Here is an 18,564-nt window from a genome sequence, read left to right as displayed (position 1 = left end):
ATTTAACACACACACACACACACACACACACACACACACACACACACACACACACACACACACACTCTATTTACATTTCTTTTTCTCTCATTTTACAGTTTTCTGATCTGAACATCACAACTTTTAGTCTGATCTGGTCCCTTTTGATCTCTCCTGGTCTCTGCTGGTCTCTTTTGGTCTCTGCTGGTCTCTTTTGGTCTCTGCTGGTCTCTCCTGGTCTCTTTTGGTCTCTGCTGGTCTCTTTTGATCTCTCGTGGTCTCTGCTGGTCTCTTTTGGTCTCTGCTGGTCTCTTTTGGTCTCTGCTGGTCTCTTTTGGTCTCTGCTGGTCTCTTTTGATCTCTCCTGGTCTCTGCTGGTCTCTTTTGGTCTCTGCTGGTCTCTTTTGGTCTCTGTCAGTCCCTTTTGGTCTCTCCTGGTCTCTCCCGGTCTCTGCTGGTCTCTACTGATCTCCTGTCAATTGAGACTCTGGAATCTTTCTCGGAGGTTCTTGACCAGGTTCTGCTGAGCTCCACTGGTCTCTGCTGGTCTCTGCGGACCTGCGTCAGTCTCTGCTGGTCTCTGCTGGTCCCTGCCTGTCCCCCTGACCCTCTGGGTCTCGCCCCCCTCAGCAGCCTCCGGCACGGACCCGGTTCTGGCCCGGTACTGGGGGGAGTCCTGGTAGGCCCGGCAGCGGTCCGCCACGGCCAGGATGCAGATCTTCTCCCTGCTGGTGGGCGAGCGGATCTGGACGTAGTCCTGGTCCTGGTCTGCCTCTGCCCTCTCCAGGACGATGACTCTGTGGTCCGGGTCCCCGGGCAGCGGCGCCTCGGCCGCCACGTAATGGTCCGGGTGGTTCGGGCCGAAGACCCGGTCCTGGAGGTCCCGGGGCTCGCCCAGCAGGAGGTCCTGAGAGACCGCCTGGTCCTGCCGGGCGCCGGCAGAGCAGCTGGAGCGCCTCCCGGGACCCCCGGCCCACATCCGGTCCGGGGTGGACCGCCTCCTCGGACCCCCGGCCCTGCTGTGGTCCGGGCCGGGCCGGTCCGGGCCCGCCGGACCCGGGCGGGCTCCGTACCGGGTCCGCAGCTCGCGGACGTCGGGCCACCGGAAGACCTCCGGCTGCAGGGCGCTCTGCAGGGTCTGGGGCCGGCCCGGGGACAGGCCCCGGGACCGGCAGGGGACGCCCGGCGCCGGGGGGGCCGGGCTGCTGGTCTGGGTTCGAGGACTCCGCGGCAGAGTCTGGCTCGCCGAACCTGCAAGACACCCGAGACAGCGGACCGTCAGGGGACTGGATCTGGTCCAGGAAGGGGACTGGATCTGGTTCAGGAAGGGGACTGGATCTGGTTCAGGAAGGGGACTGGATCTGGTTCAGGAAGTGGACTGGATCTGGTTCAGGAAGTGGACTGGATCTGGTTCAGGAAGTGGACGGGATCTGGTTCAGGAAGGGGACTGGATCTGACTCAGGAAGTGGATGAAGGTCTCACCTGGACCGTCCTCCTCCAGGACACAGGCCAGGGTCTTCCGGGCCGGCAGACCCGGAACCCTCTGGTGGACCACCGGCCCGCCCCCCTTGATCCTCTGGCTGTACTGGCGGGCCAGGTGGAGGACCTTGCTTTTCATTCTGTCCTCGTCCTCCGGCTGGTTCTGGTTCTGGTCCAGGTCCGGATCCAGACCGGCGTCCACGTCCGGCGCCCCCAGCTGGACGACCCGGGTCGCAGGTCGGTCCACAGCCTGGGCTTTCAGTTTGGGGCCCGATGACCTGACTGTGTTGGGGTCAGAAGCCCCGCCCTCTGGGTCAGAAGCCCCGCCCCCTGTGCCAGACGTCCCGCCCTCTGGGTCAGAAGCCCCGCCCCCTGCGCAGGACGCCCCGCCCTCTGGGTCAGAAGCACCGCCCCCTGCGCAGGACGCCCCGCCCTCTGGGTCAGAAGCCCCGCCCTCTGGGTCAGAAGCCCCGCCCTCTGGCTGGCCACTCGGGGTCTGGTCTCCCAGTCTGGTGGTCCTGGAGGTTCTGTGCGGGTCCTGGTCTCCGGTCCTGGTCTCCCTGCTGAACTCCCGCTCCATGGCCTGCCAGACCTTGATCATTTCCGACGAAGGCCTGAAACTTGGAGAACCGGGACTCGCCGAGTCCGCCGGGTCTGCAGGGTCGGGCTGAGCAGACCCCGTGGCCTTCAGAGGTTCTGACCCGGGATCCGGTCCGCAGGTCCAGGACTCGTCCTTGGGGACGCTGTTGAAGCGGCTGACGGAGGTCCGGACCAGGCCGGCCGGGATGTAGGTGAGGCTCTCCCTCCGCTGGAGGCCGAGCGCCGGGTCCCGGGTCTCGGCGGTCTCGTAGTACGACTTGATCTTCCCGATGAGGAGCTGGTCCTGCTTGGACAGGGTGGAGTCCCTCCTGCGCCAGTCAGAGACCCCGTTCTCCCCGGGGGACGGCGAGGACGGTGAGGACAGACCGGATGGTTCCACGGTCTCTGCGGCGTCAAGCTCATCAACGGCTGGGGTCCTGCTGGGTCCCCAGGGCGAGGCGGGGCCCGGCCCCCTGCTGCCGGTCCTGCTGGGTCCCCGGGGCGAGGCGGGGCCCGGCCCCCTGCTGCCGGTCCCGCCGGGTCCCCGGGGCGAGGCGGGGTCCTCCGGCGCCGCGCTGCCCCGCCGGACGCTGCCGCTGAAGTGCTGCGCGATCAGTCCGGCTTGGTCCAGAACGGAGGACGGGAGGATGCTGGCCCCGCCCCCAGCCCCGCCCCCTGCCGCCTGTCTCTGTCCGTCCTCCTCGTCTTCGGAGGACTCGCCGCTGCTCGGCGTCTTAGGGTCTGAATCGGGGATGGCCGGGGACGAGTCCTCCGGAGGCTCGGTGTCTCCGTCGGGCCGCGACGCCTCAAAGCCGCCGGGCCGATCCGGATCGGAGACCGGGTCTGGGTCCGGGTCCGGTCCGGGACTCCGGGCCGGTTTGGACTGCTTCTCATCTTCAGACTTGAGGAGGACAAAGGACAGACGTCAGGTTGAGCGGAAATGTTGGCACAACATCACATCTGGACCACGTACCGGTTCTGTCGGCTCAGGTCCACCGGAACCGCCGGGGCCGTTCAACGAGGCTCCGCCCACTTCTGCCTGCTTCAACAGAATGTCAGCTTAGAGTTAGGTTCCCTCAACACTCCGTCAACACTCCCACAACGCTCCCACAACACTCCCTCAACACTCGCACAACGCTCCCACAACACTCCCTCAACACTCCCACAACGTTCCCACAACGCTCCCTCAACACTCCCACAACGTTCCCACAACGCTCCCTCAACACTCCCACAACGTTCCCACAACGCTCCCACAACGTTCGAACAATGTTCCCATAACACTCCCACAACATTCCCACAACGCTCCCTCAACACTCCCACAACGTTCCCACAACGTTCCCTCAACGTTCGAACAACGTTCCCATAACACTCCCACAACGTTCCCACAACGCTCCCACAACGTTCGAACAATGTTCCCATAACACTCCCACAACATTCCCACAACGCTCCCTCAACACTCCCACAACGTTCCCACAACGTTCCCTCAACATTCCCACAACGTTCCCACAACGCTCCCACAACACTCCCACATCGTTCCCACAATGCTCCCTCAACACTCCCACAACGCTCCCACAACGTTCGAACAACGTTCCCATAACACTCCCACAACGTTCCCACAACGCTCCCACAACACTCCCACATCGTTCCCACAATGCTCCCTCAACACTCCCACAACGCTCCCACAACGTTCGAACAATGTTCCCATAACACTCCCACAACATTCCCACAACGCTCCCTCAACACTCCCACAACGTTCCCATAATGCTCCCACAGCGTTCCCACAACAACTTTTCTACAACGTTCCCACAACGTTCCCACAATGCTCCCTCGACATTCCCACAATGCTCGCACAATGTTCCCATAACGTTCCCGCAACACTCTCACAACGTTCCCATAACGCTCCCACAACGTTCCTGCAACACTCCCACAATGTTCCCACAACAACTTTCCTACAACGTTCCCACAACACTCCCACAATGTTCCCATAACATTCCCACAACACTCCCACAACGTTCCCACAACACTCCCACAACGTTCCCACAATGCTCCCTCAACATTCCCACAATGCTCGCACAACGTTCCCATAATGCTCCCACAACACTCCCACAACATTCCCACAACACTCCTGCAATGTTCCCATAACGTTCCCACAACACTGCTGCAACACTCCAACAACGCTCCTACAACGTTCCCACAACACTCCCACAATGTTCCCACAGAACTCACACTACGTTCCATGATGTTCCCACAACGTTCCCGCAACACTCCCACAACGTTCCCACAACACTCCCACAACGTTCCCACACTGTTCCCACAACATTCCCACAACGCTCCCACAACGTTACCACAACACTCCCACAACGTTCCCACAACATTCCCACAACACTCCCACAATGTTCCCACAACACTTCCACAACGTTCCCACAACATTCCCACAACACTCCCACAATGTTCCCACAACACTTCCACAACGTTCCCACACTGTTCCCACAACGTTCCCACAACACTCCCAAAACGTTCCCACGATGCTCGCACAACGTTCCCATAACGCTCCCACAACACTCCCACAATGTTCCCACAACAGTCCCACAACATTCCCACAACGCTCCCTCAACACTCCCACAACGTTCCCATAACGCTCCCACAACGTTCCCACAACAACTTTTCTACAACGTTCCCACAACGTTCCCACAACGCTCCCTCGACATTCCCACAACGTTCCCACAACACTCCCACAACGTTCCCTCAACGCTCCCACAATGTTCCCACAACACTCCCACAACGCTCCCTCGACATTCCCACAACGTTCCCACAACGTTCCCTCAACGCTCCCACAACACTCCCAAAACGTTCCCACGATGCTCGCACAACGTTCCCATAACGCTCCCACAACACTCCCACAATGTTCCCACAACACTCCCACAACGTTCCCTCAACGCTCCCACAACACTCCCACAACATTCCCACAACCGCTCCCTCAACATTCCCACAACGCTCCCACAACGTTCGAACAACGTTCCCATAACACTCCCACAACGTTCCCACAATGCTCCCTCAACACTCCCACAACGCTCCCACAACGTTCGAACAACGTTCCCATAACACTCCCACAACATTCCCACAACGCTCCCTCAACACTCCCACAACGTTCCCATAACGCTCCCACAACGTTCCCACAACAACTTTTCTACAACGTTCCCACAACGTTCCCACAACGCTCCCTCGACATTCCCACAATGCTCGCACAATGTTCCCATAACGTTCCCGCAACACTCTCACAACGTTCCCATAACGCTCCCACAACGTTCCTGCTACACTCCCACAATGTTCCCACAACAACTTTCCTACAACGTTCCCACAACACTCCCACAATGTTCCCATAACATTCCCACAACACTCCCACAACGTTCCCACAACACTCCCACAATGTTCCCACAACACTCCCACAATGTTCCCACAATGCTCCCTCAACATTCCCACAATGCTCGCACAACGTTCCCATAATGCTCCCACAACATTCCCACAACACTCCTGCAATGTTCCCATAACGTTCCCACAACACTGCTGCAACACTCCAACAACGCTCCTACAACGTTCCACAACACTCCCACAATGTTCCCACAGAACTCACACTACGTTCCATGATGTTCCCACAACGTTCACGCAACACTCCCACAACGTTCCCACAACACTCCCACAACGCTCCCACAATGTTCTCACAACACTTCCACAACGTTCCCACAACACTCCCACAATGTTCCCACAGAACTCACACTACGTTCCATGATGTTCCCACAACTTTCCCGCAACACTCCCACAACGTTCCCACAACACTCCCACAACGCTCCCACAATGTTCTCACAACACTTCCACAACGTTCCCACAACACTCCCACAACGTTCCCACACTGTTCCCACAACATTCCCACAACGCTCCCACAACGTTCCCACAACACTCCCACAACGTTCCCACAACATTCCCACAACACTCCCACAATGTTCCCACAACACTCCCACAATGTTCCCACAGAGCTCCCACAACGTTCCCATTATATTCCCACAACGTTTCCACAACACTCCCACAATGTTCCCACAACCGCTCCCAAAACGTTCCCACGATGCTCGCACAACGTTCCCATAACGCTCCCACAACACTCCCACAATGTTCCCACAACACTTCCACAACGTTCCCACAATGTTCCCACAACGTTCCCACAACACTCCCAAAACGTTCCCACGATGCTCGCACAACGTTCCCATAACGCTCCCACAACACTCCCACAATGTTCCCACAGAGCTCCCACAACGTTCCCATTATATTCCCACAACGTTTCCACAACACTCCCACAATGTTCCCATAACACTCCCACAACATTCCCACAACGCTCCCTCAACATTCCCACAATGCTCGCACAACGTTCCCACGATGTTCCCTCAACACTCCCACAACTTTCCTACAACGTTCCCACAACGTTCCCTCAACGTTCCCACAACACTCCCACAATCATTCAAGAGGAAATGCCTCGTTTAAGTTCCACAAACGTTTTGGTTTCCATGACAACGTTCTGAAAATGATCCAAAAAATAATCAATAGGACTGGGACCAGGACTGGGACCAGGAAGGGGACCCGGACCGGGACTGAGAACAGGAATGGGATCAGGACCAGGACCAGGACCAGTTTTCTACCAGCTGTTTTCAGTGGCTGTTGTCATGGAAACGGGGTGTTGACTCTGGAACTCACACCATGCTTCCCACTGGTCCACCGGACTGAACGTCATCCAGAACCAGACTCCTTCAGACCAGTGGAACCGGGGCGCCTGAGTCCATCAGAGACCAGGAACCAGGAACCAGGAACCGGTTCACCCCAAGCACAGCAACCAAAACACCACAGCAGAACCCTAACCTCCAGCGGCGCCTCACTCTCCAGAGTTATTCAAGAAGCTCCAACGAAAAGGAGAAATGGGTTAGTGAGCCGGACCCGGACCCGGACCCGGACCAGGACCCGGACCAGGACCCGGACCAGGACCCGGACCAGGACCCGGACCAGGACCCGGACCAGAACCTCTCAGAACCACCACGGCATCACCGTTTCCAGCCGGGCAATGGCGGGTCTGGAAGTCCAGGGGTCCAGGTGGGGGGCCTGGTAGAGGGCTCAGAACTAGATCCACAGCCAGACCAGCAGTGGAACCAGGATCAGAACCAGAACAGGTTCCACAACTGGAACTAGATCCAGGACTTTAATCCTACGTGGTTCTCCCTCTGGTTCCAGTTGGTGCTGAGCCGGGTGAGCCAGCGCCCCCTTCAGCTTCCTGTTAGTCCTGCAGGTGAAGCAGCTGCGGGGGGGTGGAGGTCTCACCGAGTCCCCCGAGGACAGGAAGCCCCGCAGATCCACGTCGGACCAGAAAGAGAGAGCAGCCAGAACCGATCCAGCGAAGTCCTCTACCTGCTGCTGCTCCTCCTGCTGCTGCTCCTCCTGGCGGCGGCTGGGCTCTAACCCGGCGTCGCTGTCTGAGAGCTGCATGACGCCAAATCACTCCATCATGGTCTAGTGAACCAACCAGAACCCAGCAGAACCCAGCAGAACCCAGCAGAACCCTCCCAACCCGGAACCACCACAAACCACCAGAACCAACCCAGCAGGAGGACCGGCACCGTGCTGCGGTGGGATTTCAGTCATCGCATACCTGCAGTATTGTAGTGTCACTGCCAGCTCTGCTGTAGTACTGTTGTAGTATCGTAGCACTGTAGTTATACAGTCGTAGTACTGTTGCAGTATTGTAGCATGGTAGTTGTACAGTCATAATACTGTTGTTGTATCGTAGCACTGTAGTTGTACAGTCGTAACACTGTTGTAGTATTGTAGCATGGTAGTTGTACAGCCGTAGCACTGTTGTAGTATCGTAGCATTGTAGTTATACAGAAAAAGTACTGTTTTAGTGTTGCAGCATTGTAGGTGTACAGTCATAGTACTGTTGTTATATCGTAGCAGTGTAGTTGTACAGTCGTAACACTGTTGTAGTATTGTAGCATAGTAGTTGTACAGTTGTAGTACTGTTGTAGTATTGTAGCATGGTAGTTTTACAGTTATAGTACTTTTGTAGTATTCTAGCATTGTAGTTGTACAGTCGTAGTACTTTTGTAGTATTCTAGCATTGTAGTTGTACAGCCATCGTACTGTTGTAGTATTGTAGCATTGTAGCTGTACAGTCGTAGTACTGTTGTAGTATCGTAGCACTGTAGTTTTACAGTCGTAGCACTGTTGTAGTATAGTAGCATGGTAGTTGTGCAGTCGTATTACTGTTGTAGTATTGTAGCATGGCGTTGTACAGTCGTATTACTGTTGTAGTATTGTAGCATGGCATTGTACAGTCATAGTACTGTTGTAATATTGTAGCATTGTAGTTGTACAGTCGTAGTACTGTTGTAGTATTGTAGCATGGTAGTTATACAGTCGTAGTACTGTTGTAGTATTGTAGCATGGTAGTTGTACAGTCGTAGTACTGCTGTAGTATTGTAGCATGGTAGTTATACAGTCGTAGTACTGTTGTAGTATTGTAGCATGGTAGTTGTACAGTTGTAGTAGTACTGTTGTAGTTCCGTAGCATGGTAGTTATACAGTTGTAGTACTGCTGTAGTATTGTAGCATTATAGTTGTACAGTTGTAGTACTGCTGTAGTATTGTAGCATGGTAGCTGTACAGTCGTACTGTTCGGTGTTTCTCACCTGTACGGCTGTTCAGGATTCAGCAGGAGCAGCAGGGGAGAGAAGAGACAATGATTGTTCAGACAATCAAAACGTTTCCATGGCAACAACCACCAACTCAGTCTGTGTTTTGAGAGAGTGAGTGAGTGAGGTGGAGAACGCTAATGCTGGAATGGTGATGCCACACACACACACACACACACACACACACACACACACACACACACACACACACACACACACACACACACACACACACACACACAGTCTTGTATTTCTATCCTTGTGGGGACCGTCCATTGACTCCCATTCATGTCTAGCCCCTAACCCTGACCCTTACCCTAACCCTAACCCACACCACAACAAAGCCTAACCCTAAAGAAATGTTTTTGACCTTTTACTTTTTTCAGTAACAACAACATGGTCAAGAAAACACTGTTTCTCCTACTTAGGACCGGAAAAAGGTCCCACAAGGCACGTCGTTCCACGTTTTGCTATCCTTGTGGGGACATTTGGCCCCAACAAGGATAGAAATACAAGAACACACACACACACACACACACACACACACACACACACACACACACACACACACACACACACACACACACAGTTACCTGAGTCTTCGGAGTGACCGGACAAACTTTTCTTCAGACGATCAGGACTGTAGCGATACTGAGGAGGTTCTGCAGGCAGACAATCAGAACCATCACAACAACTACAACAACAACAGCATCATCATCAACAACAACAACAACAACCCAACGCTGGAAGAGCCGACTGTCTGAAACTGATCCAGGATAGGGGAGGGCGATATGACAAAAATGTCATATCACGATTTTTTAAAATTAATATCACGATCACGATTTTATCACGATTCCTTTATATGTTTTTTTCTAGACTAATTTGCAAGTTTGATCATTTCCCCCCCAATATTAAACATTTAAAACGTATAAACTGTATTTAAACATGTAAAACCCTAAAAGAAAAAAAAGACAATTTAAGCTAAACAAACTGGCTTTAATTTAAATAGTACAGGTTTTTTTCTAATCAAAATGTGTAATGAACACAAACATAAAAAGTCATGAACAGCAATAGAGTGCACTTTTGTAACACAAAAACTAAACACACCAAATAGATTATTAAAAAGGTCAATAAAAATGCAAACTTAGCTGGTTACCACTTAAAGGACAACAATTTAGAACAAAAACAATTTAACTTTAATATCTATAACCTGAGTGAATAATACAGCAGCTTGAGAACATTTTTTGTTCAGAGATCTGAGCTTTTATCTCCTTTTAAAAATGAGGTAAAAGATAATGAACAATAAAGTTACTTTTGTAACACAAAAAACTAAACACGTCAAATAGCTTTTTAGCAATTTTAATGGGATACAGTGTTAATAGTTGCGCTAACTGACCACTAGAGGGCTCTGTCTCCACTGAAAACAGCCCCTCATCATCCCATTAAAGGAGTCTGCATCATGCAAATTCACTGTTGGATGTTTTAACCTGGTCTTGTGTTCTCACCTAAAACTCCCACAGCGTTCTTTCCCTTTGCCTGTGTGTTGAGCTTTCTCCTCGTCGTGTGCCAGAGCAGGCAGCCCTCCCACCGTGAAAACGCTCGTTCCACGTTCAGTCACACGGTGAAGACTGCCTCCCCTCTCTTCCAGGTTTCAGAATTATGCCCCAGAAATCTTCATGTTCCACACAAAATGCTTGTCCTTTGGCCTAAACAGCCATGAAGTCATTTCTGGGCTTGACAGCTAAAACGCAGGTACAGGCCTCAACCAAGCGTCCACTAGTGATCAGACTAAAGGTTCGTTCAGCTGTTAACTATGAGGTGTTCACCGCCTCCACCCGCCTCCACACCAGCAGCAGCTCCACCCAGCCGCCAACCAGCCTCCAGCCGCCGCCGCAGGCCTCCACCAGCCTCCACCCAGCCTCCACCCAGCCTCCCAGCCTCCACCCAGCCTCCACCCAGCCTCCTCCCAGCCTCCAGCCTCCACCCAGCCTCCGCCCAGCCTCCAGCCTCCGCCCAGCCTCCACCCAGCCTCCACCCAGCCTCCAGCCTCCGCCCAGCCTCCACCCAGCCTCCACCCAGCCTCCACCCAGCCTCCACCCAGCCTCCACCCAGCAGCAGCTCCAGTCAGAGAAGCTCCACAGCGCTCCGCTCGCTGTTAGCTGCCTTTGCGTCCTGAACGCAGCTCTGGCTGTGGCTGCTTTTTTTTTTTCTTAACATCGTTAATGTTGCTCCGCTTGTATCTATGATGTATGTGGAGAACTGCATAGAGGGAACATTTAGTTGATATTATCTGAAGCTTTCAGGTAACATCATCACTCCAAAAATATTATATATAGGTGAAAAAAGAACGAGGAGAACGTGCCCTATAGACGGTTTAACCATCTTTCTGATTTATGAGATCATCCCGAAGTTATAATCCTTAACGATCTTATATCGTCATATCGCACACCCCTAATCCAGGATCAGCACAATTCCTCAAAGGTGCAATAAGTAATACTCCGTCAGGTCCCGCCCCCCTCTAGAGGGCGCCGCCAGTTTGAGAGACTTTCAGAGACTTCAGACCGCCAACGCTCCAACAGCGCAAACTGAGAAGCCTTTAATGAGGCTTCACATCGGAGAAGAACCTGACTTTCACTTTGGATCCTGAACGCACCACCGGTGCAGCATTTTCACTCCGGTGGCTAACGGCTAAGCTAACAGCTTACGGACAGTAAACACTGACACTCTGGTGGCTAACGGCTAAGCTAACAGTTCACTGACAGTAAACACTGACACTCTGGTAGCTAACGGCTAAGCTAACAGTTCACATGGTCCCACAGGTTGTGTGGCTGCTGTCAAATGCAAATGCAGGGACTGAGTGGCTATGCTAATATGCTAATATGCTAACAGTGGACTAACGCCGGTGGAAATAGTCGATAATGTAAAATTGCTCATCGGTAAATAATGTAGCCCCACATCCTAAAGAGCAGAACGATGACACAGACAACAACACCGACATCAGTCACAAAAACAACATCAAGCCCAGACAGACACAAGCAACAGTGTTTCTAACAACAGCCGAACAGCATCAGCAGCAGTGTTCAGCTGGAAATGTTTGGACTCACGGACAGAATCCAGATCCAGGATCGCCTCTTTCGCCTGAAACACAGAAAAACTCAGACTGTTGGCTGTGACTGTGACGGACTTTACTGCCACCGTGTGCGACTGTAGGTTCTTACAGAACACAGCAGTGGACTGTGACTGTGCACTCCTCTACACGGCCAGCAGGGGTCCTGAGCACCGCCGCTCAGAACAACGGTTTACCACCAAGCACCACCGCGGTGTTTACACAACAGTCATTCACAAAGTGTCGACAACAGTGTTACGTGTGTCCAGGTGTGTCCAGGTGTGTCCAGGTGTTACAGGTGTGTTACAGGTGTGTTACAGGTGTGTCCCGGTGTGTCCCGGTGTGTCCCGGTGTGTCCCGGTGTGTCCCGGTGTGTCCCGGTGTGCTGTCTCACCCTCTGAGGGATGATGGCGTAGTGGTTTTCCAGGATGATCCGTTTGATGTGATGAGCCCAGAGCTTCTTCTCCTCCAGGTTCCTGGCCTGAAACAGTCCGGAGGGACGTCTCACTGTCTCACAGTGTCTCACTGTCTCACAGTGTCTCAGAGTGTCTCACTGTCTCACAGTGTCTCAGAGTGTCTCACTGTCTCACAGTCTCACAGTGTCTCAGAGTGTCTCACTGTCTCAGAGTGTCTCAGAGTGTCTCACTGTCTCAGAGTGTCTCAGAGTGTCTCACTGTCTCAGAGTGTCTCAGAGTGTCTCACTGTCTCACAGTCTCACAGTGTCTCAGAGTGTCTCACTGTCTCAGAGTGTCTCAGAGTGTCTCACTGTCTCACAGTGTCTCAGAGTGTCTCAGAGTGTCTCAGAGTGTCTCACAGTCTCACAGTGTCTCAGAGTGTCTCACTGTCTCAGAGTGTCTCAGAGTGTCTCACTGTCTCACAGTCTCACAGTGTCTCAGAGTGTCTCACTGTCTCACAGTGTCTCAGAGTGTCTCACTGTCTCACAGTCTCACAGTGTCTCAGAGTGTCTCACTGTCTCAGAGTGTCTCAGAGTGTCTCACTGTCTCAGAGTGTCTCAGAGTGTCTCACTGTCTCAGAGTGTCTCAGAGTGTCTCACTGTCTCAGAGTGTCTCAGAGTGTCTCACTGTCTCACAGTCTCACAGTGTCTCAGAGTGTCTCACTGTCTCAGAGTGTCTCAGAGTGTCTCACTGTCTCACAGTGTCTCAGAGTGTCTCAGAGTGTCTCACAGTCTCACAGTGTCTCAGAGTGTCTCACTGTCTCAGAGTGTCTCAGAGTGTCTCACTGTCTCACAGTCTCACAGTGTCTCAGAGTGTCTCACTGTCTCACAGTGTCTCAGAGTGTCTCACTGTCTCAGAGTGTCTCAGAGTCTCAGAGTGTCTCAGAGTGTCTCAGAGTGTCTCAGTGTGAAGGGGGCGGGGCTTCACTCACCTGCAGGCTCTGAGCCTGTTTCGGTTGTTTATAATGAGCGACGCTGAAACTCAGAGAATCTCTGGAGCTTTCAGAGAACATGAGAGCCGAGCACTGCAACACACACACACACACACACACACACACACACACACAGAGACACAAGAAAAACGTGTCTGTCTGGCTCTTAGTGTGTGTGTGTGTGTGTGTGTGTGTGTGTGTGTGTGTGTGTGTGTGTCTCACGGAGATGGAGTTCTTGTGTGTGTGTGTGTGTGTGTGTGTGTGTGTGTGTGTGTGTGTGTGTGTCTCTCACGGAGATGGAGTTCTTGTGTGTGTGTGTGTGTGTGTGTGTGTGTGTCTCACGGAGATGGAGTTCTTGTGTGTGTGTGTGTGTGTGTGTGTGTGTGTCTCACGGAGATGGAGTTCTTGTGTGTGTGTGTGTGTGTGTGTGTGTGTGTCTCACGGAGATGGACTTCTTGTGTGTGTGTGTGTGTGTGTGTGTGTGTGTGTGTGTGTCTCACGGAGATGGACTTCTTGTGTGTGTGTGTGTGTGTGTGTGTGTGTGTGTGTGTGTGTGTGTGTGTGTCTCACGGAGATGGAGTTCTTGTGTGTGTGTGTGTGTGTGTGTGTGTGTGTGTGTGTCTCACGGAGATGGACTTCTTGTGTGTGTGTGTGTGTGTGTGTGTGTGTGTGTGTGTGTCTCACGGAGATGGACTTCTTGTGTGTGTGTGTGTGTGTGTGTGTGTGTCTCACGGAGATGGACTTCTTGTGTGTGTGTGTGTGTGTGTGTGTGTGTGTGTGTGTGTGTCTCACGGAGATGGAGTTCTTGTGTGTGTGTGTGTGTGTGTGTGTGTGTGTGTCTCACGGAGATGGACTTCTTGTGTGTGTGTGTGTGTGTGTGTGTGTGTGTGTGTGTGTGTCTCACGGAGATGGAGTTCTTGTGTGTGTGTGTGTGTGTGTGTGTGTGTGTGTGTGTGTCTCACGGAGATGGACTTCTTGTGTGTGTGTGTGTGTGTGTGTGTGTGTGTGTGTGTGTCTCACGGAGATGGACTTCTTGTGTGTGTGTGTGTGTGTGTGTGTGTGTGGTGTGTGTGTGTGTGTGTGTCTCACGGAGATGGAGTTCTTGTGTGTGTGTGTGTGTGTGTGTGTGTGTGTGTGTGTCTCACGGAGATGGACTTCTTGTGTGTGTAGTGCTCTCCCCTCCTCTTGCAGACCAGCAGGGTTCTCTGGAACAGGAACAGGGTCCGGTCCTTCCTCCCTCGGGGAACCTTGAAGGTTCCTTCCAGAACCAGTTCTCCGTAGGTGGTCAGGTCTGGACCGGTCCAGTTCCACAGCAGGGACTGGACCTCCTGCAGGGAGCACAGAACCAACACACTGCTCAGAACCACCGCCGGCCTCCGGATCCAGATCCGGTCTGGGTATGGATGTGGTTCTGGTTGTTAATGCTAAACGTTCTACACTTCTATAGCGCTGCACACTGCATGACCACATTCACCCATTCACTCACATTCACCCGTTCACTCACATTCACCCGTTCACTCCACACTGGGAGCCGAGCTGCTGCTGTAGCCACAGCTGTCCTGGGGGGGGCAGCCTGACGCCCTCGGCCCCTCCCACCTCCACCCCTTCACTCTCACTCTGAGGCAGGCGGGGGAAGTGCCTTGCCCAAGGACACGATAGTGTTTTACACCTGCAGGAGCGGGGATCGAACCGCCAACCTTCCGGTTATAAGACGACCTGCTCTACCACTGAGCTGCTGTCGCCCCCCGGCTGTGGATCTGGCTGTGGATCTGGCTGTGGTTCTGGTTCTGGTTCTGGCTGTGGATCTGGCTGTGGTTCTGGTTCTGGTTCTGGCTGTGGATCTGGCTGTGGATCTGGCTGTGGTTCTGGTTCTGGCTGTGGATCTGGCTGTGGTTCTGGTTCTGGTTCTGGTTCTGGTTCTGGCTGTGGATCTGGCTGTGGATCTGGCTGTGGTTCTGGTTCTGGTTCTGGCTGTGGTTCTGGTTCTGGTTCTGGTTCTGGCTGTGGTTCTGGTTCTGGTTCTGGTTCTGGTTCTGGCTGTGGATCTGGCTGTGGTTCTGGTTCTGGTTCTGGCTGTGGATCTGGCTGTGGATCTGGCTGTGGTTCTGGTTCTGGTTCTGGCTGTGGTTCTGGTTCTGGTTCTGGTTCTGGCTGTGGTTCTGGTTCTGGTTCTGGTTCTGGTTCTGGCTGTGGATCTGGCTGTGGTTCTGGTTCTGGTTCTGGTTCTGGCTGTGGTTCTGGTTCTGGTTCTGGCTGTGGATCTGGTTCTGGTTCTGGTTCTGGCTGTGGTTCTGGTTCTGGTTCTGGTTCTGGTTCTGGTTCTGGCTGTGGTTCTGTAATCCCAGAGAAGGCCCAGCAGGGGGCGATGACGCTGGTTTCAAAAAGAGCCCCGTCTCATTAGAGTCCCGGGTCCAGACCCGGTCCCGGTCTCTGTCAGGAGCTTCTAGAACCTGCTCAGTCATCTGTTACCAGTTCAAGTTCAGCATAAATCGCCCACAGCGCCCCCTCTGTCCACGTGATGCAGTCACATGACAGGCTGGACCAATCAGATCACACCTGGTTTCTACTGTTCAGTGTGGAGACGTCCTGCAGGACAGCGGGGGGACGCGGGACAGCGGGGGGACACAGGACGGCGGGGGGGACGCAGGACGGCGGGGGACGCAGGACGGCGGAGGGACGCGGGACAGCGGGGGGACACAGGACGGCAGGGGGACGCAGGACGGCGGGGGGACGCAGGACGGCGGAGGGACGCGGGACAGCGGGGGGACGCCAGGAAGGGTCTGTCCATGCAGGTACTATCTGAGTTCTGGATCTGGCTGTGGTCATGACTGTGGTCATGACTGTGGTTCTGGGTGTGGTTCTGGGTGTGGTGTGTGGTTCTGGGTGTGGTTCTGGGTGTGGATCTGGGTGTGGATCTGGGTGTGGATCTGGGTGTGGTTCTGGGTGTGGTTCTGGTCCTGACCTGGACCCGCACGGCGTGCTCGTGGCGCCGCTTCATGTCGTTGATGTACCAGGCCACGCCCGTCATGCTGTAGATCGCCTCCTCCAGAACCTCGAAGCCCTCCTCCTGCGGGTCGAAGTGCTTCGCGATCTCCTGAGAACCCAGAGAACCAGGAGAACCAGGAGAACCAGGAGAACCGGGAGAACCAGGGAGAACCAGGGAGAACCCAGAGAACCAGGGAGAACCAGGAGAACCAGGAGAACCAGGGAGAACCAGGAGAACCAGGGAGAACCCAGAGAACCAGGGAGAACCAGGAGAACCAGGGAGAACCAGGGAGAACCAGGAGAACCAGGGAGAACCAGGAAGAACCAGGAGAACCAGAGAGAACCCAGAGAACCAGGGAGAACCAGGAGAACCAGGGAGAACCCAGAGAACCAGGGAGAACCAGGAGAACCAGGAGAACCAGGGAGAACCAGGAAGAACCAGGGAGAACCAGGAGAACCAGGGAGAAACCAGGAAGAACCAGGAGAACCAGGGAGAACCCAGAGAACAGGGAGAACCAGGAGAAACCAGGAGAACCAGGGAGAAACCCAGAGAACCAGGGAGAACCAGGAGAACCAGGGAGAACCAGGGAGAACCAGGAGAACCAGGGAGAACCAGGAAGAACCAGGAGAAACCAGAGAGAACCCAGAGAAACCAGGGAGAACCAGGAGGAACCAGGAGAACCAGGGAGAACCAGGAAGAACCAGGAGAACCAGGGAGAACCCAGAGACCAGGGAGAACCCAGAGAACCAGGGAGAACCAGGAGAACCAGGGAGAACCAGGAGAACCAGGGAGAACCCGGAGAACCAGGAGAACCAGGGAGAACCAGGAAGAACCGGAGAACCAGGGAGAACCAGGAGAAACAGGGAGAACCAGGAAGAACCAGGAGAACCAGGGAGAACCCAGAGAACAGGGAGAACCCCGGAGAACCAGGGAGAACCCGGAGAACCAGGAGAACCAGGGAGAACCAGGAAGAACCAGGAGAACCAGTAGAAACCAGGGATAACCAGGAAGAAACCAGAGAACCAGGGAGAACCCAGAGAACCAGGGACACCAGTAGAACCAGGAGAACCCGGAGAACCATGAGAACCAGGGAGAACAGGAAGAACCAGGAGACCAGGAGAACCAGTGAGAACCAGGGAGAAACCAGGAGAACCATGAGAACAAGGGAGAAACCAGAGAACCATGGAGGACCAGGAGAACCAGGAGAAGCAGGGAGAACCCAGGAGAACCCAGAGAACCAGGGAGAACTCATGAGAAGCAGGGAGAAGCCAGGGAGAACCCAGGAGAACCAGGAGAAGCAGGTAGAAACCAGGAGAGACCCAGGGAGAACCCAGAGGAACCAGGAGAACCAGGAGAACCCGGGAGAACCAGTGAGAACCAGGGATAAACCAGGAGAACAGGGAGAAACAGGGAGAACCAGGAGAACCAGGCAGAAACCGAGGAGAACCAGGTGAGAACCCGGAGAACCAGGGAGAACCAGGAAGGACCAGGGAGAACCAGGAGAACCAGGAGAACCAGGAGAACCAGGAGAACCAGGGAGAACCAGGAGAACCAGGGAGAACCAGGAGAACCAGGAGAACCAGGAGAACCAGGGAGAACCAGGAGAACCAGGAGAACCAGGAGAACCAGGGAGAACCAGGGAGAACAGGAGAACCAGGGAGAACCAGGAGAACCAGGGAGAACCCAGAGAACCAGGGAGAACCAGGAGAACCAGGAGAACCAGGGAGAACCAGGAGAACCAGGGAGAACCAGAGATGATGAGTGAACTGGGGTGATCAGGAGTGACGGGGTGATCGGGGTGATCAGCAGGGGTGATCAGCGGTACCTGGAGCAGCAGGTGGTACTTGAGGATCCTCTGGACCGGTTTGAGCAGTTCGGAGCCCAGAGGCAGCGAGCGCTGCAGCGCCACCTGGCGGGACCGGAAGAACTGCGCCAGGGAGGCGTCCCGCATGCACTCCGTCAGAGCCGCTACCGAACTGCAGGGGAGTGAGAGAGGAGTGAGACAGGAGTGACAGGAAGGGGAGAGGGAGAGGAGTGAGAGAGGAAAGGAGTGACAGGATAGGAGTGAGAGAAGAGTGAGGGAGGAGTGAGGGGGAGTGAGGAGTGAGGAGGAGTGAGGGGGAGTGGAGGAGGGAGGAGTGAGGGGGAGTGGAGGAGTGAGAGGAGGAGTGAGGGGGAGTGGAGGAGTGAGAGAGGAGTGAGGGGGAGTGGAGGAGTGAGAGAGGAGTGAGGGGGAGTGGAGAGGGAGTGAGTGAGGGGGAGTGGAGGGAGGGAGGAGGAGTGAGGGGGAGTGGAGGAGTGAGAGAGGAGTGAGGGGGAGTGGA

At 54.3% G+C, this 18,564-nt stretch overlaps 1 protein-coding gene across 6 annotated transcripts; it reads right to left on the bottom strand.

Annotated features, from left to right (window-relative positions):
• Window positions 1-368: 368 nt before the first annotated feature.
• On the bottom strand, window positions 369-18,222 carry LOC115385397 (pleckstrin homology domain-containing family G member 3-like). Of its 6 annotated transcripts, none has more exons than XM_030087376.1 (12): window positions 18,066-18,222; window positions 16,217-16,348; window positions 14,400-14,582; window positions 13,255-13,347; window positions 12,263-12,349; window positions 11,867-11,900; window positions 9,356-9,424; window positions 8,760-8,767; window positions 7,393-7,551; window positions 3,011-3,079; window positions 1,462-2,938; window positions 369-1,230 (listed from the first exon to the last, which is right to left on the bottom strand). In XM_030087376.1, the coding sequence occupies exons 1-12, from the start codon at window positions 18,189-18,191 to the stop codon at window positions 455-457; spliced, it is 3,213 nt and encodes a 1,070-aa protein (XP_029943236.1). In that variant the 5' UTR covers window positions 18,192-18,222; the 3' UTR covers window positions 369-454. The 6 variants fall into 6 exon arrangements, with proteins under 6 accessions (XP_029943236.1, XP_029943237.1, XP_029943239.1 ...); XM_030087377.1 differs by having other exon boundaries at window positions 3,011-3,076; XM_030087379.1 differs by having other exon boundaries at window positions 7,480-7,551.
• Between the last annotated feature and the right edge of the window lie 342 nt (window positions 18,223-18,564).

The sequence above is a fragment of the Salarias fasciatus genome, unplaced genomic scaffold, assembly GCF_902148845.1.
Source record: "Salarias fasciatus unplaced genomic scaffold, fSalaFa1.1, whole genome shotgun sequence".
NCBI lineage: Eukaryota > Metazoa > Chordata > Actinopteri > Blenniiformes > Blenniidae > Salarias > Salarias fasciatus.
The sequence above is the reverse complement of the archived record's forward strand: the minus strand, read 5'-3'. Positions and strand labels throughout refer to the sequence as shown.